Source organism: Microcaecilia unicolor, chromosome 1 (assembly GCF_901765095.1).
Source record: "Microcaecilia unicolor chromosome 1, aMicUni1.1, whole genome shotgun sequence".
In the NCBI taxonomy this organism is placed as follows: domain Eukaryota; kingdom Metazoa; phylum Chordata; class Amphibia; order Gymnophiona; family Siphonopidae; genus Microcaecilia; species Microcaecilia unicolor.
Genome location: NC_044031.1, coordinates 152257377 through 152284095, shown reverse-complemented (window position 1 = coordinate 152284095; position 26719 = coordinate 152257377). Strand labels below are relative to the sequence as shown.

General features: G+C 44.5%; 1 protein-coding gene across 1 annotated transcript in view; it reads left to right on the top strand.

The window, feature by feature from the left end:
* The first annotated feature begins 2849 nt into the window (after positions 1–2849).
* CRPPA (CDP-L-ribitol pyrophosphorylase A) overlaps positions 2850–26719 on the top strand; it is a 252691-nt gene continuing 228821 nt past the window's right edge. The window contains exons 1-2 of the mRNA XM_030201326.1: positions 2850–3185; positions 22414–22693. Of these exons, the coding sequence (XP_030057186.1) occupies positions 2965–3185; positions 22414–22693 (501 nt within the window). The 5' untranslated portion in view covers positions 2850–2964. The remainder of the gene's footprint in view (positions 3186–22413; positions 22694–26719) is intronic.

Below are 26719 nucleotides of genomic sequence, written 5' to 3'. Positions count from 1 at the left end.
TGTATGGTGTACAGCGCTGCGTATGCCTTGTAGCGCTATAGAAATAATAAATAGTAGTAGTAGTAGGGTTTAGCAGAGGGCTGCTGACTGCAAGCTCTGACATTCCCCAGTAGGCCTCATTGGTTCACATTCATAAAAACTTTAGTTTTCTGCCAAAACCAGATGGTAAGTTTTGGCTGCAGTTTTGGTTTTGGTCTGGCTCTAATGGCAAAGCCCTCACGGCTAGCCGCATCCCAATGAGATGGACTATTCTGATCTGATGAAAAGTATTTCATTCATCTCCTGTATGCTGCCAACAACCTGACAGTGGAGCATACTTCACTTTCATTTGAATCAGCTACTGTCATCTAATACTTCTAGTATCCCAGACTCTCTCTGATTCAACCAGAAGGGCACGAATTGACCACATAACATTGCCAATACAGGAATCTGAAAAGCTGTCTGTTGGTAGTATGTCAGAAGTACAGTTCAAGTGAAGAAACCACCCTGGGCTTCTGCAGTCTTCACTCTGTGCAGCTGAGGTGCTAGCTTTAGCCACTTGTGCTGCAATGAAGATGTTAACAATCCAATCTTCTGTGTGAAAAGACATTTGAAAAAAAAAAGGAGGGGTTTATGGGAAATGGAGGCCCCAAAACACCTGGCCCTCCTTTACTGTAGAGAAAACAAAATATTACCCCTGAGCTTAGCCAGGTAAAGTGTAGACTGCACTGTATTATGGGAGAACATTTTTTTTTAACTTCAACATATCGTTGCTGCAGCCTGTCAGTCTATGTGGGTTTAAGTATGGCAAAAACAGTATGACTCTGGAGTTTTTGTAAGTAGATTATTTAGCTTTCATGGCCCTTTTCAAGAGAAGTTACTAGTGCCTAAAGTTCAATACCACCCACAAAGTGGGATTGGACAGTTAAGATGCACTAGATGACATTCAGGTATTAGATCCCCAGGCAATTGTGCCCCGGAAGATTTCTCATAAGTCTCTCTAAAAAATGTCTCCACTGCTCCCATTTCCATATCCTCTGGGCCTCCAACTACTCTCAGATTATTTCTTTGGAAGTGATTTTCTAAGTTGTCAATCTTTTGGGTAAGCTTCTATATCAGAATTCTGCTACTGTTCTCCTCTGTCAACACGCTCATACTGTTCTCTGCTGTTGATAATCACTGCTTAGCCTGCTCAATTGAGCCTACCACCTTCACGTTTGCTGTCCCCAAATGAGTCTGTATACTGTTTAGTTTTTTTTATTGGTCCCTGAGTCTCCAGTCTGTATTTCAGTTTACAACTATCATTATCCGAGAGGCAGTGTCTGGCTGGGGTGTGATCAGCAACAAAATTCAGTATGGTTACCAACAGCTGTGCAGAGGCCAGTGCTACCACAGTCAGCATGTTACATGGACCTGCACATGTGCACATTAAAGGCCTCCAAACAAACAAACAAAGCAAACACTGGGCCTTCAGGATTGAGAAAAATGTAGTTCTTTATTTATAATGGAGACCCGACACGGTCCGTGTTTCATCAATGGTCAAGGGACTCCTATAGGTCAGCAAGATAATAAGTTGACAAAGATGTGGAATAAACAATCAGGTTATATTACCCGCTGTTTGAACAGCTCGTTTGTAGAACGCCTCCAGCCGTTTATGCAGGCCTGATGCAGGCGTTTGTACGCCGAAACACGGACCGTGTCGGGTCTCCATTATAAATAAAGAACTACATTTTTCTCAATCCTGAAGGTCCAGTGTTTGCTTTGTTTGGTTGCTTTTGTATGCTGTATTCCCTCTTTTTTGTGACTGTACACATTAAAGGCCTACCACATCCCGCTCCCTCCAACAGGAAGTTTGCATCAGAGGAGAAGCCTTGAGGGCATCCATGTGCTCGAAGTCCCTGTGCTATGCTGACTCTCCTTGAGCTGCAGCTCCAGATGTCAGTATGGTGGTAGTGATGGTAGTAGCAGCAGCAGCAGGTAGGGGAGATGCAGGATACAGGGAAGGGTTGAGTAATGAAGAGAAGATGTTGGACGAGGGAAGGTGGGCAATGAAAGAATATAGGAGATGTTGAACGTAAAAGCAGGAAGAAGGGGATATGTTGGACAAAGAGCAGGAATAATGGAAGAATAGGGGAACTGCTGGACATGGGCGGGGAAGTGAAGGAGAGATGTTGGATATGGGGCATGGAGGACGGAAAGATGCTGGACAAATGACGTGAATTCTGGTCCTGGGTGACCTCTGTAGGGTTTTGTTTTACTTCTTAATATATCTGGCACTGGAGAGAGGGTTTAGGTAGCTGTTAATGAGATGAAACTAGAATCAGGCATTTTTTGGTACGGTATGTGCAATGGGGAACTGGCCAAGTTCAGCTCCAAAACTATTTTAGGGCAGAGGACCCCTGTGGATACAGAATACAACACTGTGATGGTCCAGTATGCAGGGTCAAGAATCAATATTTGTACATTAAAGTTTCCAAACCACATAACTGCTACAATTTTTGCTGAATATAACCAACAATTGGAAAAATTTCCTTTCCTTATCACACTGCCTAGGAATAGAAGTGTCCTCCCTTCTCCCTAACTAGAACACTAAAGGGGCTATTTATATCCTGTTTTCCATCAGCTGTTGGCACATATGAGATGCCCCAATAGTTAAAGTCGCACAACCCTTGCTCTCTAAAAGAATCACTATTTGTAATAAAATAAAATCAAATCAAAGAAAACGTTATAGCTCCCTGTCTTTTTCTTGATATTATCTTTCCTGCAATGCATCTGAGCTAACTAGCTTTCCTCGTCCCCACCCACAAAGAATTGGACAAAAAGCTTCGGTAACTGCGACCCAAGACTCGGCCTGTCCTGCTCCCCTGCAGCAGGTGCACATCGTCAGGGCCCTGAGACAGCTCTGGGGGCTCCTTGCGCTCCTGCCCCCGCCCGCAGCCGATCGGGCCCGCCCTCCCTTCCCGGGAACACGCCGCCGCCTCCTCCATGCAGGCCGGATCCGAACAGCTCGGCTCTTCTTGTCCTTGCGAGCCGCCGGCGCCTTTCCTTTACGGTGCTGAGACCGCGGGTACTAGGCCGGGGATGTGCGTGGCGGCTGTACTGCCCGCTGGAGGCAGCGGCGAGAGGATGGGGGGTGCAACCCCTAAGCAGTTTTGCAATATCCTGGAAAGACCGCTCATCAGTTACACCGTGCAAGCCTTTGAGAGGTAAGGACGAATCAACACTGCCCCCCCCCCCCCCAACCCTCTCAAATCACCCTCCTCGATCAGATCTCTTTCGTGCCTTCCTCCCGGCCTATATGCAGTCCCCTGGCTGCTTCTTTGCTCCCTATTCCTTCCCCGGTCGTGTGCACACAGTGACAGTCCTCCACCTACTCACCGCCTACACACGAGCTGCATACGGCTTAAGAAGGAGGAGTTGCAGTGCAGTAGCACAGAGAGAGTATTGCCTGATCCTTTCTTTGTTCTTTGGTGATTCAAGATTTATACAATGTCCTCCTGAAAGTGAAAAATAACTTGTTGTCGTCTTCGTCATGTTCTAAGTTGGAGAAATGTTGTCACTTCACTTCTCTTTCCTTCTCCTGTGATCAGGGTTGCCAGGTAGAAATTTTTTTTCCAGCCCAATCCGGGCCAGAAACCAGCCCAAAACCCGCCCAAACACAAACCCCGCCCCTGACACCCCCACCCCCGCGTCACCGGCCCCGCCCCCGCCGTCACCGGCCCCGCCTCCCACGTCATCGGGCCCGCCTCCCCGTCATCAGCCCCGCCTCCCACGTCATCGGGCCCGCCTCCCCGTCATCAGCCCCGCCTCCCACGTCATCGGCCCCGCCTCCCACGTCATCGGCCCCGCCTCTCACGTCATCGGCCCCGCCTCCCACGTCATCGGCCCCGCCCAAAACGTCACTAACCCCGCCCAAAAACGTCACTAACCCCGCCCCCCGCGGCCGAAAAAAATCAAAAAGCCGCCCAAAAAGCCGCCCGGAAGCCTTAAAAACCGCCCAAAAAACCGCAACCCGCCGCGGGCAAAAATTTCCCGCGGCGGGGCGCGGAAAACCGCCCAATTGGGCGGTAAAACCGCCCACCTGGCAACACTGCCTGTGATATATTTCCTGAGGAACATGGGCTTTCTAAGGGGCCCTTTTTACTAAGCTGCATTAATGGCAAAATTAGCACATTAATTTAGAAAAACCCGCATGAGGGTGCGCTAAGGCCACATTTTGCCGCACCTTAGTAAAAGGGTCCCTTAATGAAGAAACATTACTAGCCTGTTTTTCAAAAACATAAGTACATAAGTATTGCCACACTGGGACAGACCAAAGGTCAATCAAGCCCAGCAGCATCCTGCGTCCAACAGTGGCCAATCCAGGTCACAAATACCTGGCAAAGATCACAAAAAAGCAGTGGCGTTCCTAAGGGGGGGCGGTGGGTGTGGTCCGCCCCGGGTGCACGCCGCTGGGGGGGGTGCCGTGCGCCTGTCCGCTACGTTCATTCTGTGCTCCCTCTGCCCCGGAACAGGTTACTTCCTGTTCCGGGGCAGAGGGAGCATGGAAACGAACGAAGCGGACAGGCACGCGGCACCCCCCCCCCCCAGCGGCGTGCACCTGGGGGGAGGGTCGCGCTGCACCCGGGGGGGGGGGGGGCGGGGCGCATTGGCGATCCGCCCCGGGTGTCAGCCCCCCTAGGAACGCCACTGCAAAAAAGTTCAATACATTTTATGCTGCTTAGCCCAGAAATAGTGTGCATTTTCTCCAAGTCAATTTAACCCTTTAGTGTCCAATGTTCCCGTAATAAGCCATATGGGAACAGATTGATGGGAACATTGGACACTAAAGGGTTTTAATAATGGTCTATGGACTTTTCCTTTAGGAAGCAGTCCGGACTTTTTAAAAACCCCGCTAAGCTAACCGCCTTTACCACATTCTCTGGCAACGAATTCCAGAGTTTAATTACCCGTTGAATGAAGAAATATTTTCTACGATTCATATTACATGTACTACTTTGTAGCTTCATCGCATGCCCCCTAATCCTAGTATTTTTCAAAAGAGTAAACAAACAATTCACATCTATCGGTTCCTCTCCACTCATTATTTTATAGCATTCTATCATATCTCCCCTCATTCGTCTTTTCTCCAAGCTGAAGAGCCCTAGACGCTTCAGCCTTTCCTCATAGGGAAGTCGTCTCATCTCCTTTATCATTTTTGTTGCCCTTCTCTGTACCTTTTCTAAATCCACTATATCTTTTTTGAGATGCGGTGACCAGAATTGAACACAATAATCGAGGTGCGGTCGCACCATGGAGCGATACAAAGGCATTATAATCAGGGCCGGTCTTAGCAAGTGCGGGGCCCTATGCAGACCAATTTGGTGGGGCCCCATCCTAGCCCTGCCTACCCTAGCCCCGCCCCCACCCTAGCTCCACCCCATTGATGAGATTATTCCATTTTTAGAACATTTTTTTATTTACGAAATTTCAAATAAAGACAAATGAAGCTAAACTTATACAAAAAAAACTGATTGAAACAATAAGCAAAAGGCTATCATGAAACCTCCCCTCCCCAGAAATTATTCAGTTCAAGTCCACTACAGTTAGTAGCGGGCCCAAGCCGGGGGTGGATGCCGCGCTGGTGGTGGCGGGAGCGGAGTGGCCGAGCTGCGGGAATGGGGATCATCTCAGGCGACTAAGGCGAGCAGTGGCGGAGGTCGGAGTGGAGGCACGAGCGAGGCAGAGTTGAGGCGCTGCACGGGGCCCTATGCGGTCGCCTTGGTCGCCTCTGCCTAAGACCGGCCCTGATTATAATGTCCTCACTTTTGCTTTCCATTCCTGTCATGTTGGCATGAGCAGCAGGTTGTGAATCACTGCTCGCTGCCGGCAACCTCTAAAAAAAAGAAGACGGGTTTGAAAAGGTATGGGGGTAGGGTGGGGAGAGAGGGAGGGAGGGAGGGAGGGAAGGATGTCATCGCACATTAGAGAAGGAGCAAAAGGGAAAGAAGCCTGATTTTTTTTGGTGGGGGGAGGGGAAGAAATGCAGGACTGATGGTGGGGGGGGGGGGGGGGGATGGAGAGGAGAAAGGTGGATCAATGGTGGGTGGTTGGGGTAGGGTGAGGAGGAGAAAAACTGGACCAGTGGTGGTGGTACGGGGGGAGGGGGGGACTGACTGCAGGGAGGGAGGGAGGGAGGGAGAAGGAGAAATGGTGGATGGGGTGGAGAAGGAGAAAAGCCAGACCATTGGTTGGTGGTGGGGAAAAAGAGAAAAGCTGGGCCAGGGGTGGGTGGGGGAGGGGAAAGAACGGGCAAAACTGGACCATTGGTTGGTGGGTGGGGGTAGAACCTGGACTAATGGCAAGTGGGGGGAAAGACGGAGAAAAGCTGGATCAATGGTTGGTGGGTGGGTGCGTGGGGGGACAAGGAGAACAGCTGAACCAGGGGGTGGGGTGTGGGAAGAGAAGGAGAAATATTGGACTACTGGTTGAGGGAGGGGAGGGCATAATAACAAGGGGAGGGAAGAAACAGGGGGATTCTAGATATGAAGTGGGAAAGAGCGGGGAGATGACTATTGGGGGAGAGAGAGGGAGGATGTGTTGAGTATGAGGAGAATGAGAAAAAAAGGGATAGAGAGGGGAAGGAGAGAGAAAAAAGGAGAAGCTACATTGTTAACCAGAAATGAGAGAAGCTAGGGAATGAAGAGGGGGCAGGGGGATGATGATAGGCTACAAATATTTGGAGGGGGGGAGGAAGGGAAGATGTTCGGATACAAGAGTATGGGAGTGGAGAGAAGAAAAGAAAGGGAAGGGAAGGTGTTGGGCTACAAGAGTATGGGGGTGAGAGAGAGAGATGAGATGCTGAGCTACAAAGGTGGAGGGTGGGGAAATGCAGAACAACATGTGGGAAAGGCCATGAGGGGTTGTCATGGAGATGAGTGGGAGGAGAGTGAGAGGAAAGGGTAAAAATGTGGTAATGGGGGTGACAGAAGGGAATAGGAGAATGGGGAAGGAGTGAGATCAGAAATGGGAGAGCGGCCCGTATGAGTTTCCTTCCTTATGTTCCTGGTTCCTGCTATAGTCTAACTCCGTTCCTGGTTTTTGCTTTAGTCAGGCTCTGTTTCTGCAATGACCTGTTCCTCGCCAAATCTAAAGGTCACTATTCAATCCTCATCCTCCTCGACCTATCCGCCGCTTTTGACACTGTCAATCACAACCTACTTCTCGACACACTGTCCTCCTTTGGGTTCCAGGGCTCTGTCCTCTCCTGGTTCTCCTCTTATCTCTCCCATCGTACCTTCAGAGTGCACTCTCATGGCTCATCCTCCTCCCCTATCCCGCTCTCTGTTGGAGTTCCCCAGGGTTCTGTCCTTGGGCCTCTTCTTTTTTCAATCTACACCTCTTCCTTAGGCTCCCTAATCTCTTCTCATGGTTTCCACTATCATCTTTATGCTGACGACACCCAGTTTTATCTCTCCACACCAGAAATCACTGCGGAAACCCAGGCCAAAGTACTGGCCTGCCTATCCGACATTGCTGCCTGGATGTCCAACCGTCACCTGAAACTAAACATGGCCAAGACGGAACTTATTGTGTTCCCACCCAAACCCACTTCTCCTCTCCCTTCACTCTCTATCTCAATTGATAACACCCTCATCGTCCCTGTCTCATCTGCCCGCAACCTTGGTGTCATCTTCGACTCCTCCCTCTCCTTCTCTGCGCATATCCAGCAGATAGCCAAGACCTGTCGCTTCTTCCTCTATAACATTAGCAAAATTTGCCCCCTCCTCTCCGAGCACACCACTCGAACTCTCATCCACTCTCTCATTACCTCTCGCCTTGACTACTGCAACCTACTCCTCACCGGCCTCCCACTTCGCCATCTATCCCCCCTTCAGTCCATCCAGAACTCGGCCGCACGTCTTATCTTCCGCCTCAACCGATATACTCATATCACCCCTCTCCTCAAGTCACTTCACTGGCTTCCAATCAGATACCGCATACAGTTCAAGCTTCTCCTACTCACCTACAAATGCACTCGATCTGCAGCCCCTCCTTATCTCTCTACTCTCATCTCCCCTTATGTCCCCACCCGTAACCTCCGCTCTCTTGACAAATCCCTCCTTTCAGTACCCTTCTCGACCACCGCCAACTCTAGGCTTCGCCCTTTCTGCCTCGCTTCACCCCATGCTTGGAACAAACTCCCTGAGCCCATACGCTGGGCCCCCTCCCTACCCATCTTCAAATCATTGCTCAAAGCCCACCTCTTCAATGTCGCCTTCGGCACCTAATCACTACACCTTTTCTCAGGAAATCTAAACTACCCCAACTTGACATTTCGTCCTTTAGATTGTAAGCTCTTCTGAGCAGGGACTGTCCTTATTTGTTAATTTGTACAGCGCTGCGTAACCCTAGTAGCGCTCTAGAAATGTTTAGTAGTAGTAGTAGTAGTAGTAGTAGTACCTTGAGTGTGCACTGCTTATTTGCCTTGTCTTGTGTCTTGTCTTGGGTTGTTCCTTTGGTGTCTGGATCTAGTTCTTGGTCTGCCTTGTCTTGTTTGGATTCAGCGTCTGGCTCGCCTCTGCTTGGTGTTTGTGCCATCCCAGAGGACTTGTCTGCTGCAGCCCTGGCTGCAGTCCATGGGCTCACCAACCCAGAATCCATGACACCCTTGATCAAAACCTGCAGAACCAGTCAGAAGACATCAGTAATATTGCAAGCTGGCCTGATTTGACGGAACTTTTATCAGACTGGACAATCCACTCTCTGCTAGTGCAGCTGTTGAACACCTTTTTAGCTGTGCTGATTTAATAATGACTTACAAGTCATTTTCAAACTTAGGGCCCTGTTTACTAAGCTGCAGTAGCATTTTTAGCATGTGTTGAAATTAATGCGCACTAAACGCTAGATTCGCCCATATGTTCCTATGTGCGACTTAGCGTTTACAGCATTCTAATCATTAGCGTGCACTAAAAACGCTAACGTGCCCTTAGCACTGCTTAGTAAACAGGGCCCTTAGTTTTACTAAAAGCAAAGTGGATTGAATTGTAGAGCAGAAAAGTTCTTGGGTTAAAAACGTTAGCAATGGTTGCATTCATTGTAATTGTGGTACTTTTACTTTTTACTCAAAAAGTATTATGTTAGGCAATTAACTTTTTTACTTTCACATAAGTAAATTTTTTAATGTGTCCTTCACTGTACTTTTACTCAAGTATTAAAATATACATTTATTTTTACCTAAGTACTTTGGACTTAGTACTTTGAACAACACTGCTTATATTTACTTATGAGTGTCACTCATAAAAAGGGGGTGGGGTGGCGGGTTGGTAGTTGCCTTTGGTGGGAGTTTACAAGAACACAGACCTAGGGGAACAGATGTATAAGTTGAATTTTTGTATTTGGCTATTGTACGAGTTGTCTGTTCTATTTCACTTAAAAAGATTTGTACAAGACATTTTTGTCTAGACCTGTTTCAGTCACAAATAAGTGACCAAAAGGTGCTTTAAATGACCAAATAACCACTGGAGGGATTAAGGCATAACCTCCCCTTCCTTAGCATCAGCAGCAGATAAATCCAGAGACGTGGGTTGTGACCATCTACCAGCAGGTGGAGATAGAGAGCACTGAATTGAGCTCTGTCTTATTGGACAGGATGCTCCTGGGATATTCAGTGCTCTCTCACCAGCAGGCGGGTGGATGGTCTTCTCTCAGCTCCTGGTTTCTTCTGGCTACAGTTCCTGTTCTGGTTATCTTGTTCAGTGTAGGTTGGGGGTACTTGACTGAGTGGCGCCATCTTTAGGGGGTACACCTAGTGACACCAGGTCCCTCCCCCACCCCAGTCTTCTCTCCAGCCCTTTGCCACCTTCTCCTTCCTCACAGCTCCTGATAAAAACACCCCCCCCCCCACACACACACACTCAAAAAGACATGGTTAGAGTCTTTCTGTCTTTCAGGTGGATTCTTGCACATTTAGTGCTAGTGGGCTTCATTTGGAAGAGTGAGCATTATTGTTCCTGCACACAGCACTGCCTTCCCTGGACATTGTTGCTCTCCTCAGGGTGAGTGTGCCTTTTCTATTCTGGCTGTGTGGGAGTCCTGAAGCATTGGCATCGAGGGCAGAGTGCGTGCCTGCGGAGTTAGTGAAATTTTGGACGTTTACATTAGATAAGATAACACAGAGACAGTAAAAATATTGGATTCTGGTAAGAATTACCTGTCTGCTGCTATATTAGGCACCTATTTTCCACTTAACCCATTTGGGTCAATCTCACTGAGTTCTGAGCCATGATGTGTATCCTTTCTCTTTCTGGTGATTCTTCTTCCAGTAGAGCTGCTTTACGCTTGTTCTCATTTTTATCTGGCAAAATGTAAGACACAGGTAATTACTTTTTTTATAGCTCAATATGAGTGTTTTTTTGTATACCAGTGTTAGGCTTTCCTTTCATGTTTTGCTGAGTTCCTTTTATATTTTATTTTTATTTTGAATGTAAACTGCTGTGTGCTATATCAAAGCCTAGTGCTATATCAAATTTTAGAGGCAATGCCAACATGAAGAAGTTTGAGTGCAGTGACATTGCGCAATAAAAGTGAATCATTCCTGCACTTTGTTCTGGTATGAGCGCAGTGCCAAATTGAAAGCTGGTGATCAGAAATGGTTCAAATGCATCAAGGTTGCAGGTATTGCATTGAGCAATAAGATGTGTTTTGGAGACACTACCATCAGTTGTCATGGATTAGTCCCCTGAGGAAGCCAGAAGGTGAAACGGCTGGCCTTTGGGACATCATATAAAATTATTTTGATCATGACATCAATTTCAAGATAAAGCTCTCCGAAATATATAGTTCTTACATAAAGCTCAATTTGAATAGGTAGTGCTTTATATACATACATACATCAAAAAGAAAAACAAGAGGAGATTTTTTGACCAATGAATGATGAGTCACAACCGATGACACTGGCTTGCACCTTTACAGCCATTTAAGGTAATCCATGTGATTACTGAAGCCTTTTTCCTCCTTTACACATTTGTTAGTCTGATGAATTTTGTTTTCTACAGTGTGAGTTTATACCTTCTGTATGTCACACTGTCTTTTCATTCTTTCTCTGTCCCTTTGTGTCCCTCCCCCCCACCCCCCCACCAGTGTAATTCAAAGTTTAGAAAAAATGAAATATTGTTTTTTCAGATAGTTTTGGACAGTCTCAGAAATGCAAGATTTACTACCACTAATTTCTGTTTCACCCTGGGCAGAAATGATCAGGTATCAGTTGGTGACAACTGGTAGAAGGGGAAGAGCCCTGCCTGATAAATGCTTTTCACTTATGACATGGCTGTTCTTAGGGCTTTATGTTTACCCCTCTAGGGGGATTTGATGGATGGTTAACAGATTAAAGATGGTATAAGTGGGTGGGAAGAAGTTACACTGATTCAACTCCTTCTTAAAGGGAAAGACACAGGGGCTGGTATAATAACCTATGATAGACATTAACTTATGTTAATGTGTGAAATAGCATTCTAGCACATGCACATTAAAACCTTGTGCACATCTACAATTTTCCTGATACCAACCATATTTATGTGTTGTTCTGCATAACATTCCAGCACATAGGCATATATATGTATATGCAAATCCAAGCACCAACAGAATTATTTTTTGTGCGCAAAATATATCTGCAGCTATCGCAGACTCATGTGCACATATTTCTGGCGTGCTCTACCATGTTAGCACACATTTTTGCATGCAACTTGTCCACATACTATTACTCCTGGGGGAATTCTACACAACATTTAAAAAACCTTTGTGCACAATATTTAAAAATTCTACAAAATTCTGCATTGTTTTTTTGTAGCATTTTTGCATAAAATTTCCCCATCATAAGGCCTGAAATTCTCTCCTGTCTTTTCCCTCCTCAGCTCCAGCCTCCCTAACTCTCCCTCTTAGCAAGACCCCTAATTCTACCCTCAAACTCTTCTCGCACATGCAGTACCTCACCTCTCATTTTCCCTTCCCCCCCCAGTCACTCACCCTCACATTTTATTCTTTCTCCTTCTCTCCCCAGCTTTTATTCTGTCTCTCCCATCCTTCCTTTAACCAGTATAAAAATATATATATATTTATTTTACCTGGCTGTGAGTGGGGGTTGGTTTGGGAGCTCCTGAAGAGCTCAGGGTGAGGTTCCTGAGTGGGGGGCGGTTCTGGCGTTCGTTTGGGTTTCCGGTGCGATCTGCAGATCCTGGGCCATCCTGAGAGTGAGGGATGCTGAGCAAGGCTGGGAGGAAGGTCCCTAGACTTGTGGAAGCCTGCTGGGGGCTGAAAGTGGCTGTGTGTGTAATAGCAGCATTTCAGATGTGTGCTGAAGTCAGTCGTGAAGTCACGTGTGCATGTGTAATTGAAAAAATGGCCCGATGACTCCGGAGATGTCCCGGAGTCTCCGCAAACACTGCATCACCAATGTTTTAAAATTTAGGGGTCCTTTTACTAAGGCGTGCTGAAAAATGGCTTGAGGTAGTGTAGGCACGGGTTTTGGGCGTGCGCCAATCCATTTTTTAGCGCACCTGTAAAAAAGGCCTTTTTTTTTTTTGCTGAAAATGGACATGCGGCAAAATGAAAATTGCCACGCGTCCATTTTGGGTCTGAGACTTTACTGCCAGCCATTGACCTAGCGGTAAAGACTCACACAGTAACAGGGCGGTAATCACCTACGCGCACCAAATGCCACTTGGTGCGCGTCCATTACATGCGTCCGAAAAAAATAAAAAATGTATTTTTCAGATGCGTGTATCGGACGCATGCCAAAAATGAAATTACCGCAAGAGCCATGCTGTAATCAGGTGGAAGCTCCATTTTGGTGCACGTTGGGCGCGCATAGATGCGCATGTGACTTAGTAAAAGGGCCCCTTAATGTTGGGAAATACTAGTTTTGATCTACAAAAGGTCTATTACAGAAAATGTGGGATTTTTCCAAAATCGGTGCGATTGTGCGTTCCTGCGTGCACGAACCACGTGCATATGGCACAATTTAAACTAAATTAAGCTCAAGGGTTGCTGGGAAAAGGAGGGGGGAACTCTAGTGGGCTTTCTAGTGACCCAGGTGACCCCTGAACAGCATGAAAAATCGCGCATGTGCAGTGAGGTCTAAGGAGTCCTGCACTGACATCTATAATCTATAAATTCAAATAAAAGTTTTAATAATTTTTAAAAAGTTTGCAAGGTTTTAAATTAAAGAATTCTTATAAGGAGAACTTGTAGATTTGTGCTCAAATGTCATGTAATTTCTGTTCACTTGCATATTGGTCTGTTTTTAAAGAGTTCTATCTGAGATATTTGGAGGTCTAAAAGAATGTAAATTTTTACATATTTCACATTAGGGCATTGCTCTGACCTAAATTATGTAGTTTAAATCCAAAAACGAGGGTTTTAGGGTGATTTTTGATATAAAATAGTATAATGGAATGTTAGAAATGGCTGTAGGTTTGTAAGGATCTCTGATTGACTGCACTAGTCACTAAGGGGTCCTTTTTACTAAGGTGCGCTGAGCTGGTGTAGACGTGTGTATTGGACGCACACAAGTCCATTTTTCAGTGCACCTGCAAAAAAGGCCTTTTTATAATTTGCCGAAAATGGATATGCGGTAAAATAAAAATTAGCACGCATCCATTTTGGGCCTGAGACCTTACTGCCACCCATTGACCTAGCGATAAAGTCTCATACGTTAATCGGGTGGTAATGTTCTACGTGCATACATTGCTGATTACTGCCCGGTTAGCGCTGCATGCTGGAAATTTTCGAGGGCGCCTAGTGGATGTACGTAAAAAATGAAATTACCACCTGGGCCTCGCGGTAGCCGGGTGGTAGTTCAAAATTGACATGCGTACGGGCCTACGTAGCTTAGTAAAAGGGCCCGTAAAGGAATCTGAGCAGAAACAGCTGTTGAGAGAGCAATAGACAGTTTTGAAGAAGACAAGCACTGAAGAGAGTGTCTGACTGTCTGTGGTGTGAGAGAGAATTAAAGAGTGAAAATATGTAGTAGTATTGCCTGAAAATAAAAATATAAGTCCACTGATACCAAGTAAAACTCTTGTCTACTAGTATGCTAATTTTATTTATGTAGAGGAAAAGACCCGAAGCTTTGTTGTGCCCCCTCCCACCCTCCCCATGGCACACACCTTGCTCTGTCCCCCCCCCTCCATCCTCCCAACATGGCACACTGTGTTTTCTCTGCCTTCCCTCCCTCCCATCAGCACAGCCGTCATCCCTGTTTACTCAAAACAAACCAAGCAAACCTATGAGCTGCTGCATCCACATTGTCGTTTTTTTTTTATCGTTGGTCCACTGTAACAAGTCTAAAACTGTTTCAGTTGGATAGGCAGTGCCTTAAAACGTGGAGGACAAAAGGTTTTTTTTTTTTTTTTACTTATTGGACAGCTTTTTAATTTATTTGAAAGCTTCCCATATGTAGATTTAAATGTCATGAAATAATTGAATAGCACTAAAACAGCTTAAAATTATTATAGCTGGTAGAAACAACAATTTTAAACTCTATATTTTGTACTCATTTTTCTACACTAAAGACTAAATAAATACTTGTATACAATACAGATGGCCAAATTTCAGTGAGGATATCCTGTTTCCTGATGGGTTCATATTAAATGTTGCTGTAATCTGCCTTGGGAAGCATGGTGTTATAAAGATGATGGAATATATTGAAATTAAATGGAAGTAGAATTAAACTCTGCTTTCATTAGGGCAGATGTAATCACATCTTCATCTGTTTTGTACAACTTTAGATACACAAATGGATTATTCTGTTTGAGCATGTTTCATGAGTACCTAAGTACATAAGTATTGCCATACTGGGACAGACCAAAGATCCATCAAGCCCAGCATCCTGTTTCCAACAGTGGCCAATCCAGGTCACAAATACCTGGCAAGATCCCAAAAAGTACAAAACGTTTTACACTGCTTATCCCAGAAATAGTGGATTTTCCCCAAGTCCTTCGCCTTCTTGATTTAGTTTTCAAGGGTAAATCCAATGACAACGAGTGTGATAGATCAAAGGATTGGCAAATGTATTTATTTATTAAGATTTATTTGCTGCTTTTTTGAAGAAATTCTCTCAAGGTGGTCTACAGCAAGAATAACCTGGATGTAGGCAATATGAGATTAAAGCTGTAAAAAAACATGGAGGAGCATTTTTGAAAGATCATCCAAGTCAGAATTGGGACTTCCTGCTCATAACATCCCAAAATAAGGGCCATCTCACAGCCATTTTCGAACAGGAAAAACGTTGGGGTTTCCTGTTTGAAAATATGTGAGAACGTCCAAAATGAGCAGCCATTTTCCAAAATAAAATGTCCAAATTATAAACACCAAAAATTGTTCAAAAATGGCCTCACAGATGTCTCTGCAGAGGAGCAGCCTAGTGGTCATTGAAATGGACTATAATCCAGGGCACCCAGGTTCAAAAGTCTACTGCAACTCTTATTTTAAATGATGAGCCCTCCAGAGACAGGGAAATACCTACTGTACCTGAATATGCACCACCTCAGCCTTGTGAGTGTCTTTAATTTGAATTTACTTCAGTTCTTTGAAGGAGTAAACAAACATGTGGACAAAGGGGAGCCGGTTGATATCGTGTATCTGGATTTTCAAAAGGCGTTTGACAAGGTACCTCATGAAAGGCTACAGTGGAAATTGGAGGGTCATGGGATAGGAGGAAGTGGCTTATTGTGGCCTATTGTGGATTAAAAACTGGTTGAAGCATAGGAAACAGAGAGTGGGGTTAAATGGGCAGTATTCACAATGGGGAAGGGTAGTTAGTGGGGTTCCTCAGGGGTCTGTGCTAGGACCGCTGCTTTTTAACGTATTTATAAATGATTTAGAGATGGGAGTAACTAGTGAGGTAATTAAATTTGCTGATGACACAAAGTTATTCAATTAAACTGTGGAATTCGTTGCCAGAGAATGTGGTGAAGGCGGTTAGCTTGGCAGAGTTTAAAAGGGGGTTAGACGGTTTCCTAAAGGACAAGTCCTTAAACCACTACTAAGTGGACTTGGGAAAAATCCACAATTCCGGGAATAACATGTATAGAATGTTTGTACGTTTGGGAAGCTTGCCAGGTGCCCTTGGCCTGGATTGGCCGCTGTCGTGGATAGGATGCTGGGCTCGATGGACCCTTGATCTTTTTCCAGTGTGGCATTACTTATGTACTTATTTAGGTACAGTAGGTGTATCTCTGTTTCTGGAGGGCTCACAATTTAACGGTTTAAAAAACCCCCCAAAAACAGAGAGTTGAAGTGGGATTTGAACCTGAGTCCCCTGGTTTACAGTCCACTGCACTGACCTATAGGCTACCCTTCAGACCTGTTTGTTGCTGTGTTCAGAATGCCCATAATACCTAATGCTGTCAGGGAGCCCAGTTTCCCTAACCGGTGTCACTTTCAGGGGCGAAGGAGGGGGGCAGTAACCACTGGGTGATTAAAGGTGGGTATGTCTTAATCCCTTCAGTGGTCAGCTACTCCATCAGGGCACCTTTTTATATCCTAGACGTGATTGAAACAGGTCTAACTTAGGACATCCTTCTTTTTTGACTTGGATGTTTCTTCCCATTCAGTTATCACTATTGAATATCTCAAATTTGGGCCCTTCCCAGTCCCACCCTAAATAGGCCCACAGCACGTCCCCTTGCTATTTGGACAAATTGCAGTGTAGGACGTCCAAATTCTGTCTTTTGAAAATTGTGATTTGGACCTTTTTTGGTAGATGGATGTTCATTTTGGCCATTTTGAGATGTCCGTATGCTTTGAAAATGAGTCCCGTAGTATTCTACTTCCAGTGTCAACACAATACACAATAAGACATTTTAATAGCTTCAGCCTAAGGCAGGAAGCAGTTTCCATTATCATCCTACATAAGCTTAACGTTGCTTGACAGGGCACTATGAAACTTTTTTTTTTTTTTTTAAATATGCTTGTCAGTTAGATTTAAAGCACAGTGTGATCAATTAAGAGGAGTTTACTTGTGTACTGGACTGGAAATGGAGAATTATTGTCATTTTTAAAAATCTCAGCTTTTCCTGAATGTTTGCCTTTTCCCTCAGGACCCAACGGTAAATTTAAATCTTCAATGTCATTGCTCAAAAGAATTGGGTCCTTTGGAAATGTTTTGCAGCAGGGCCTATACTACATTTATGTGGTTCTTACAGATTTTTGTACATTTGTGGTAGTCTTGTTAAAGGCATGATAATCATCTTGTTCTGTTTTTCAAGACCATTTGTTGAAATCAAGAGAACACCGGAGAATGTATTTTTTTTTACTGTTAATAGAGATTGTTTAACCTTTCTTTATCTTTTGTACTATTCCTCTACCTTGCTTTCAGTGACAAATTTCTTTTAAATGTTATTTTTAAGTTATCAAGGCCACCGGAGTGGAAAAAGAATTCCCACAAAAGTTTTCAGGAGCAAAAGGGGGAGTGGGAACGGAACCAGGCTCTTCAAAAAAACAGACCGGAAAACACTTGAGTTCAAAGTAAAATATGATTTATTTGAGACTCTACAAGGGTACCCTGTTTACCTTGTAGAGTCTCAAATCCTATTTTTAAGGTATCAACATTAACTACAGCTGTAAATGAAGTAGCAGAAAATAGGCTCTTTACAAGCAAAACAATTGAAGGAAAAACAATTTTCACATGCTGAAATTTGCACAGTTTTCCAACAAAGAAACCTATACAGTCTGTAAATAATGGAGAGCAACTAGGTAAAAATTTAAGGAAATTCGAAAGAATAAGGGATATAGGAGAAAGAAGCCAGTACTGGGTTCCAGCCTACCTTATCAGACAAAATTGTACTTCCTTAGCCTCAAGCAGATGATTCCAGGAACTGATGGATTATAATCTTCTACCAGCAGGTGGAGATAGAATGCGAAACTGAACTCCTTCATGTAGGACGGTAAGGCTCCTGGAGTGTCTGTATTGCAGTATCTCCAGCAGGCGGTGGACAGTCTCCTGCACTGAAAACAGCACAGCGGGCTCGCCTCCAGGCTTTCCCTTCCCTCTGTGTGCCGCCCTTGCGGAAACAGGAAATACATCATCAGAGGAAGGCGGGACACTGAGAGGGAAGGGAAACTGGAGGCGAGCCCACTGTGCTGTTTTCATTGCCGTCGCTGCGACTTAAAATAAAAAGTTTAAATGCGGGGCGGCAGGAACAGAGAGGAGGGCTGTCGGGGAGCTGAGGGTGGGAAGGAGGGACCGAGAGCTGCCTGCAACTGGGTTGCGCGAGCCCTGCTTTTGGGGGGGCAATGCCCCCTTGCCCCCCCCCCCAAACTACGCCCATGGTCCAGAAGACCCAGGGCAGATTGAAGCACATGGTTCCGATTATAGAGGCACTATGGCTAGATTCCCCTGTCCTCTCTTGGTTCCCTCATAGAGCTGACCCTGGGTCTTGTCTTTTCTACATCTTCTCACTCTTCCTCACTTGGAATACTGATGCTTCCATTGGTAGCTTGCTCAAATCCCTGACTACGCGAGATCTCCAGGTTAACATAATCAGCGACTAAACTGATTACCGTTGCATCTCCAGTCACTCTTGTTATAGGCTGCAAAGGTGAGAAACAAAGCTCGAGGCTCAAGAAAACCTCAGAGCTACAGATCAGTGACAGCTTTTCTTTCCCTGTCACTGACATAGGCACCCTCTCAGTTGAGTCATCAGGACAGGTACCAAGCCTCAAAAAGGTGCCCGAACTGACCAGATGACAACCGGAGGGAATCGGGGATGACCTCCCCTTACTCCCCCAGTGGTCACTAACCCCCTCCTACCAAAACAAAAAACTTTAAAAATATATTTTGCCAGCCTCTATGCCAGCCTCAAATGTCATACCCAGCTCCATCACAGCAGTATGCAGGTCCCTGGAGCAGTTTTAGTAGGTACTGCAGTGCACTTCAGGCAGGCAGACCCAGGCCCATCCCCCCCACCTGTTACACTTGTGGTGGTAAATGTGAGCCTTTCAAAACCCACCACAAACCCACTGTACCCACATCTAGGTGCCCCCCTTCACCCGTAAGGGCTGTGGTAGTGTACAGTTGTGGGGAGTGGGTTTTGGGGGGCTCAGCACACAAGGTAAGGGAGCTATGCACCTGGGAGCAATTTCTGAAGTCCACTGCAGTGCCCACTAGGGTGCCCGGTTGGTGTCCTGGCATGTGAGGGGGACCAGTGCACTACGAATGCTGGCTCCTCCCATGACGAAATGGCTTGGGTTTGGTCATTTCTGAGATGGGCGTCCTTGGTTTCCATTATCGCCAAAAATCGGGGACGACCATCTCTAGGGATGACCATCTCTAAGGTCGACCTAAATGTTAAGATTTGGGCGCCTCGACCGTATTATCGAAACGAAAGATGGACGCCCATCTTGTTTCGATTAATATGGGTTTCCCCACCCCTTCCAGAGGACGTCCTGCGAGGATGCCCTCAGGAAAACTTGGGCACCCCGTTCAATTATGCCCCTCTAGGTAGGCCTCAGTGACAAACTGTGTATTTAAAAACTAGATTTCACACGGACGCGGAGCCAAGTTTTGAATGCTTTAGGATAGTCAGTGCGCAAGAATGGAGAATGATCAGAGTGAATGAGTGGTGCGACGTAACGCAGCAGATTTCGGATGTTGGGGGTATGAGTTGATTACGAGGGGGGCGGTATAGGTATGGAGGGAAGGGTTCTAATGGGCATCGATGGGGCGACTAATACCCAAATTTAGTGCACATGATTGTATGCTGCTGTGGACGGAGAGGAGAGCGAAACGATCTCCAACTTATATGATGATAACACCTGTTAATTTGAATGCATCAGTAGGGCTGTAAGATAAGATGTTATATACTGAGTTTGTTGTGGAACCAACCATGTTTGCCTGCCAACAACAATGTCGGCAAGGAGCAAGGGGGGGGGGGGGGGGAGGGAAGGGGTGGGAGTTCAGGGGACAGGGAGGGGGGAGAAAAATGTTAAAAAGGACAGCCAAAGGCCAGACTGATATTTGTTTTCTTATAGCATGGTTGTTAGTGAAGTTACTACATGAAAGTTTGTAACGATTAAACATGTGGAGTTGTCAATAAAAAACGTTAAAACTTAAAAACTAGATTTCATTTGGAGTTTTAGAAGTGCATTGCCTGGGATGTATAGATGCACAGCCCAGTAACTAGTGTTATATCCTTTTAGGTTATTTTTCACTTAAAATGAGAGAGGATTAATTTTGCCTATCAGCTTTCCTGTAGTATAGGCAAAATATTGATTTCATTGATTACTTTTTTTCTTTTAATTTTAATTTTCCAAATTTTACACATCAGATATTTCCGTAACACCAAATTGGAGGTATTTAAATCAGGTTATAATTAAAAGAAGAAAAAATGATCATACAGAGTATTAGAAATAAGTCGATTCTTCCATCCACAAACCCTAGCTAAATCAGGAAAAATACGTATTTTAGACCCTGTAAACAACACATCCAAATATCTAAAGGAAAGTCTTAATACAGTATTTCTATCCAGTTCAAGAGCAAAGGTAACCACCAGAGTGGTTCTTTGCGTTAGCACCTCCAGCAAAGACTCTAGAAAAGAAGTCAAATTTAATTCATCCTCACCACGAGCTTGATTCTCCAGTCTATCAGAAACTCTGGCAGATGGAATATATTGAGCTCTGGTAATCGGAGGCAACATATCAGGAGAAAACTTCAAGATATCAACCATATATTTTTTAAACATGTCTAAAGGAGACACAAGAGGAGACTTAGGAAAGTTTAGTAGCTTCAAATTATTCCTTCGTGATTGATTCTCCAAATATTACAAATGCTTATTAATCAAATTTCTTTCTTTGAGGGAGGCTATCTCCAAACTATCCATGGTCTGTAGTTTAGATTTCATAGATTCCATCTCAACTGTCTGCTGGCTGGTGATTTGAGCCTGATTCAAGACTGCCTCATCAATAGAAATCAAACAAAATAAAACATGGAAAAGAAAATAAGATGATACCTTTTTTATTGGACATAACTTAATACATTTCTTGATTAGCTTTCGAAGGTTGCCCTTCTTCGTCAGTTCGGAAATAAGCAAATGTCTGCCTCAGAAATAGAAACTATGTCTTTAGTAGTCTGTTTAACCGAAACCAACAAGGAAGATTGTAAATTGCCAATGGCATCCAGGTCCCTGTGTTTCCCTACTTACAATTTCAGGCAGATTCTTTTCCTTGATTCTGGTCAGAGTACTCGCAATTTCCTGTCCTTGTGCTCTGGCTGCTAACTGCGCGGTTGTTCTGCTCCCAAGGTCAGGATCATAGTTGCCTTGAGCTGTCCCCCTCGTCCTTCTAATTGAACTTCCTGTCAGAGCAATTATGATGGACCCTGCTCAGGCACATAATCACTTCCTGGCTGTGGGGGCGCCGCGTGTTCTACAGGGTTCAACGTTGCACCGCTTGAACTGCCGCCGGAAGCTTCAGGTATCAGCACAGGGGAAGATGATATAAAATTATAGGAAGCCTTTGGGTGGTGCAACCAGTTATTAACGTTGGGGGCAGTTACTTTTCACATAGGTGATAAGGGAAAGGGAATGGGACTTAATATACCGCCTTTCTGTGTTTTTGCCAACTACATTCAAAGTGGTTTACATTATATACAGGTACTTATTTGTACCTGGGACAATGGAGGGTTAAGTGACTTGCCCAGAGTCACAAGGTGCTGCAGTGGGAATTGAACCCAGTTCCCCAGGATCAAAGTCCACTGCACTAACCACTAGGCTACTCCTAAGAGTGTTGGATAACTTTGTTCCTTAAATAAATTAAATAAGAATTTTAAAAATTGTGTTATGAGTTTACTCAGGTTCCTTTTGTCTAATATTGCATTTTGTTTAAAGATGTGTGACATATATGCAATAATGGGGGAAATTAGAAGGGTGGTAAATACTTTTTCACATCACTCTATATATTTAGTTTTGCATTATGACTGCATTCCAGATTATGCGTTGCTGTTGAACAGAGAAAAATTCTGATAAAGTTAACTTTAGAATAAATGCTGTCCATTTGCTGTGCATTTTAGTCATTAACCCCCTCATTCTATGACTTAGCACCTAAGTGTAAGTGCCTCAAAACATATAGAACACCAGTACTTATATGCGTAAGTGCTACGTGTGTGCTCAGTGCTACTATATATTTGGTGCACAGCTCAATTAGCGCTTGAGTATAAGAATATTGTAAGTTACATGCTAACATGTTGCATTTAGGCTTGTGCATTAACGCCTGCTATAAGTGAGTGCACCTAATTGTAGGCGTGTAGATGCTGATTTCTGTTAGTATTCTATAATGGAATCTCGGTGCTTGGATCCTGGTGTAGAATTTGTGTTCAGTGTGCTGCATTTAGGTACCTAACTTTGGCACTTAGTTATAGAATGCTTCCATTGTACATAATCTATGCATTTTATTTCACAGAGTAACATGGATAAGGGATATTGTGGTGGTGGTAACAGAAGAAAACCTGGACCTGATGAAGTCTATCATTCAGCGATATGGCCACAAACGAGTCACTCTGGTGGAAGGTGGAGTGACACGCCACAGATCCATTTTCAATGGACTGAGAGCGTTTGCAGAGAATATGCCTCTTGGCTTCCAGCTCCCAAAACCCGAGGTTGTGATTATTCATGATGCTGTAAGACCGTTTGTTGACGAAGATATTCTTTTCAAAGTGGCCACTTCTGCAAAGGAATGTGGGGTATGTACTATAACACAGCAGTCATGTACAAAGATTTTGAACAGCATTTTAGAAAGGATGTACACATTGGAATTGAGATGTCCAGGTAGGAATCTCAAGTTCCACTAGTATTTTAGAACAGGATCTGTCAATTCACAGCTTGCTCTAAAGTACGTGGAGAAATGGACATTTATGTATTGGTTATGTACGGTAGAAGCAACCATTATAGAATTGTAAATGTCTAAAATGTGAACAGGGCCAAAGTGGGCACATAAACATTTAATGTGCTGGAACATCATATTTATGTCAGCTGTTGTAGAAGCATAAACTCTTGTTTTTATTGAAACTGTCACAGAGCCAGTTTCGCTTTTGAAAGGGACATCAGCCACTGGAGTGCTGATCAATAGGAGCTCTTTTCTGAAACCTAGACATCTCAAGTAGTAGGTGTAAATCCCAACTTTGATCTTTTCTGGACATACAGTAGACATGCATTCCCCTTCTACAATGGGGAATACAAGTTAATTTTTTTAGGCACACCCCCTTGCTGAATGCACGTTTTACAGTTTTAGACTTATATAGCCCAACTTTATAAAATCAGGATTTAGATGTTTATGCAATATGAATGTCTAATGCTGGTTTATACACATCTAAAACACAAATAACACCTTTAAAATATGCACCTTTACAAACATCATGGTATCAGTTCCTGTTGCAGCACTAATGATTGCATGCTATAAATATATAAAATATTATGAGGCTTATTTTCAAAGCGCATAGACTTACAAACTTATATAGACTAATGTATATTAGTTATATAGATCAATATGTAACTTTGTAAGTCTATGCGCTTTGAAAATGAACACCTATATGTGTGTATATAATACATAAAGATGCATTCAGTTATGTATTGTAACTAGATTAAAATCTGTTATTACAAAATCTTCAATGTGAGTTCTTAAATATTGAATGGTTTGTTTTTAATCTACTGTATCTCTTTATCAGATTAAAATATTACTGTGATTGCCTTTGTTAGGCATGTTTTGCTTAAGTAATAGTGCCTGTTTGGAAGGGTATATCTATTAGTCTGTCCATCTATTCAAACACATAGGTTTGCATGCAAGTATGCACAAAAACCTACACATATAGTCAATGCTGTACCAAGGACTTTGTGGTAGCACAGGGTACAAATATGGAGGGTTGCAAAATTGCTCCCAGTCCATGGTCTCTTCTAATTGGTTGTGGCAAAGTGGATGGGTTTGGAGGGCGCCAATGGGCAAGTCACATAGGATGTACCTATAGGTTGGTACAGTCCTACATATAGATAAAGTCAGGAGGGGAGAAGGTGGAAGCAGTAGGCCAATCCTCTAAGTCTCTCCAAAGTTCCTGAAGGAAGGAAGGATAATTAAGTCTGATCAACCTGTATATGAGATTTAGCCCAGGTGAATGGCAATTGAGCTAATAACTCTCCCACCCCTCTGCCCCTAAACTTATATTTAAAATTTCTGACTGTCATATTTACTTTGAAGCCCGAAAGTTGTCCAAATCTTTCCAGAGACCCACAACCTGAGATAGAGACTCACTGGGATGTGCAATAGTGACATGACTTCAATTACTAATCTTTTAAAGGCTAGCAATAACGGGTCCATTTGTCCTGGGGGATTCCATTTTGACTTGTTCTTTTTGATGGATCTATCTAGGACATCTTCTTTATCCGCAAAATAAAGCTTTAGATTCAATGATCGAATAAATCTTTCAATATCCACTTGAGACTGGAAAAAATCAAACCGTTGACTTGGAACAATGTTAGCCCTTTTTGCAGGACCTTCTTCTCTATAGGGGTTAGCTCTTTTGCAGATAAATTAAAAATTATTTCTTCCACTGATCCTGTGAGCATATATGCGGTCTGGCTTGTTGAGTCCCTCGGAAAGTCTTGCTTCTCTGTCGTCTCCTTAGTCCCCGTCCCCTGTCTAGAAAACCAGGGCGGTATCATTGTTCATCACCTCAACTTGATGATGAGGACGAATTAGAATCAAATTTTTTCACAGAGAGAGTGGTGGATACTTGGAATGCCCTCCAGCAGGAGGTGGTGGAGATGAAAGTGGTAACGGAATTAAAAAATGCGTGGGATAAACAGCCTGTTCAGAAGGAATGGATCCTCAGAAGCTTAGCAGAGATTGGGTGGCAGAGCCAGTGGTGGGAGGCGGGGCTAGTGCTGGGCAGACTTCTACGGTCTGTGCCCAGAAATGGCAGATACAAATCAAGGTTAGGTATACACATAAAGTAGCACATATGAGTTTATCTTGTTGGGCAGACTGGATGGACCGTGCAAGTCTTTCTCTGCTGTCATCTACTGTGTTACTATGTTAAATTGCAGTCCTTTTCTTCTTAGTGTATCTGGGTCTTTCTGATCTTCGGTATTATACATCCAACAGTAAACTTTATTATTTTTATAATCTGTTTCGTTCCTCGCAAATGTTTTTGCTTTTTGTCTCTGAAATTGTTCCCTAAATTTTTCTATATTATCTTTGATCTCCTTATGTTGCTTGTAGGGCATTTGAAGAGACTATCAGGCTTATTTTCGAAAGAGAAGGATTCCCATTTTTCGACACAAATCGCAAGATGGGCGTCCTCACAGGGTCGCCCAAATCAGAAATGACCAAGTCTAGGGATGACCATTTCTAAGGACGACCAAATTTCAGGATTTGGGTGTCCCTGACCGTATTATCGAAACGAAAGATGGACGTCCATCTTGTTTTGAAAATACAGGTTTCCCCACCCCTGGATGGGGACGTTTTGCGAGGACGTCTTCATCAAAACTTGGACGTCCCTTTCGAAAATTCCCCTGTATGCCTCTTCATACCCTGTAGGTCTTGTAACATAGTAGTAACATAGTAGATGATGGCAGAAAAAGACCTGCACGGTCCATCCAGTCTGCTGAGGAGGAAGGAGGTGTTTTAGTGAGCTCTGCTGACTTCCAGTGGAAAGGGAGTGAGACCTAGCTCCCTCCCCAAAGATGAGGAGGGTCCCTGGGGAGAAGGCCTCAGGAAAGTCCCAGGCTATGGGGCCTCCTGGGACCCGGGACCAGAAGGCCGAAAGGAGTGGCTCTCTCCCTGGTTTGACTACCGGGAGAAGGGAAAGGAGTCCAGTGGACCGAAGGGAGAAGCAGCCCAGTGGAGGCCACCAGAGCATTTCCCCCTCCATGGCCCAGCTTGCGGAAGGTAAGCGAGAAGACAGTGGAGGGGGGAGGAAGATAGTACAGGCCCCAGAAGGGCGCTTCCAAGGAAGGGAGAAGGAAGAGGCGATGGAAGTTTGCCAGAAGCCTTTGCTGGAGGCAGCTGAGAGTGAGAGTGAGGAGAATGGATCGTCAGATGAGGAGTTCCTTGAAGTGAGCTATGACCCTGATGATCCAGCAAGTAGTGTGGTAAATATTGTAAGACGAATTAAGCTGGTGGAAAAAGAAGTAGTGGAGCTAGGAAAACGTCTGAAAATGGCAAGAACTATGTGTAAATTTGCCCCAGCGGAGCACAGACAAATGTATGTTAAAGAGGAAGCCCGGATATCAAAGTTGTTGGGGAAAAAAGAACACTTGTTGAACTGTTTAAAAAAGGGCTCTGTGAATCCTTTGAGGGAGCTCTATGTTAACCGAGAAAGGATGGCTTCAATACCTCAGTCTGGGGGTTCAGGAACACTACAGTTGCAGCAAGCTTCAGTGTCTTCAGCAGCATTAGACTCAAAAGAGTTGTCTGGGTTCAGAGGTGACCCCACTTTAAAATACATGAGACAGTTGGCAACACAGTCTAGAGCACTTACCCAGCAGCCAGAGGATAAGGAGGCAGCGGCAGGACATGGCTCTGAGGTGGGGGCTGGAGTAGAGATCCTACCTGTGGAGGGGAGGACAGAACTCAGTAACTTTTCAAAACTCCAGATAATGGAGGCAGCAGAGGGAGACGCAGGTAGCAGCCTGTTTTCTACAGAGGTGGTGGTCGAAGTCTCAGAGGGCTTACCTGCAGTTGTGCAAAACAGCAGAGACAGTTGCCGTGAAGGAGG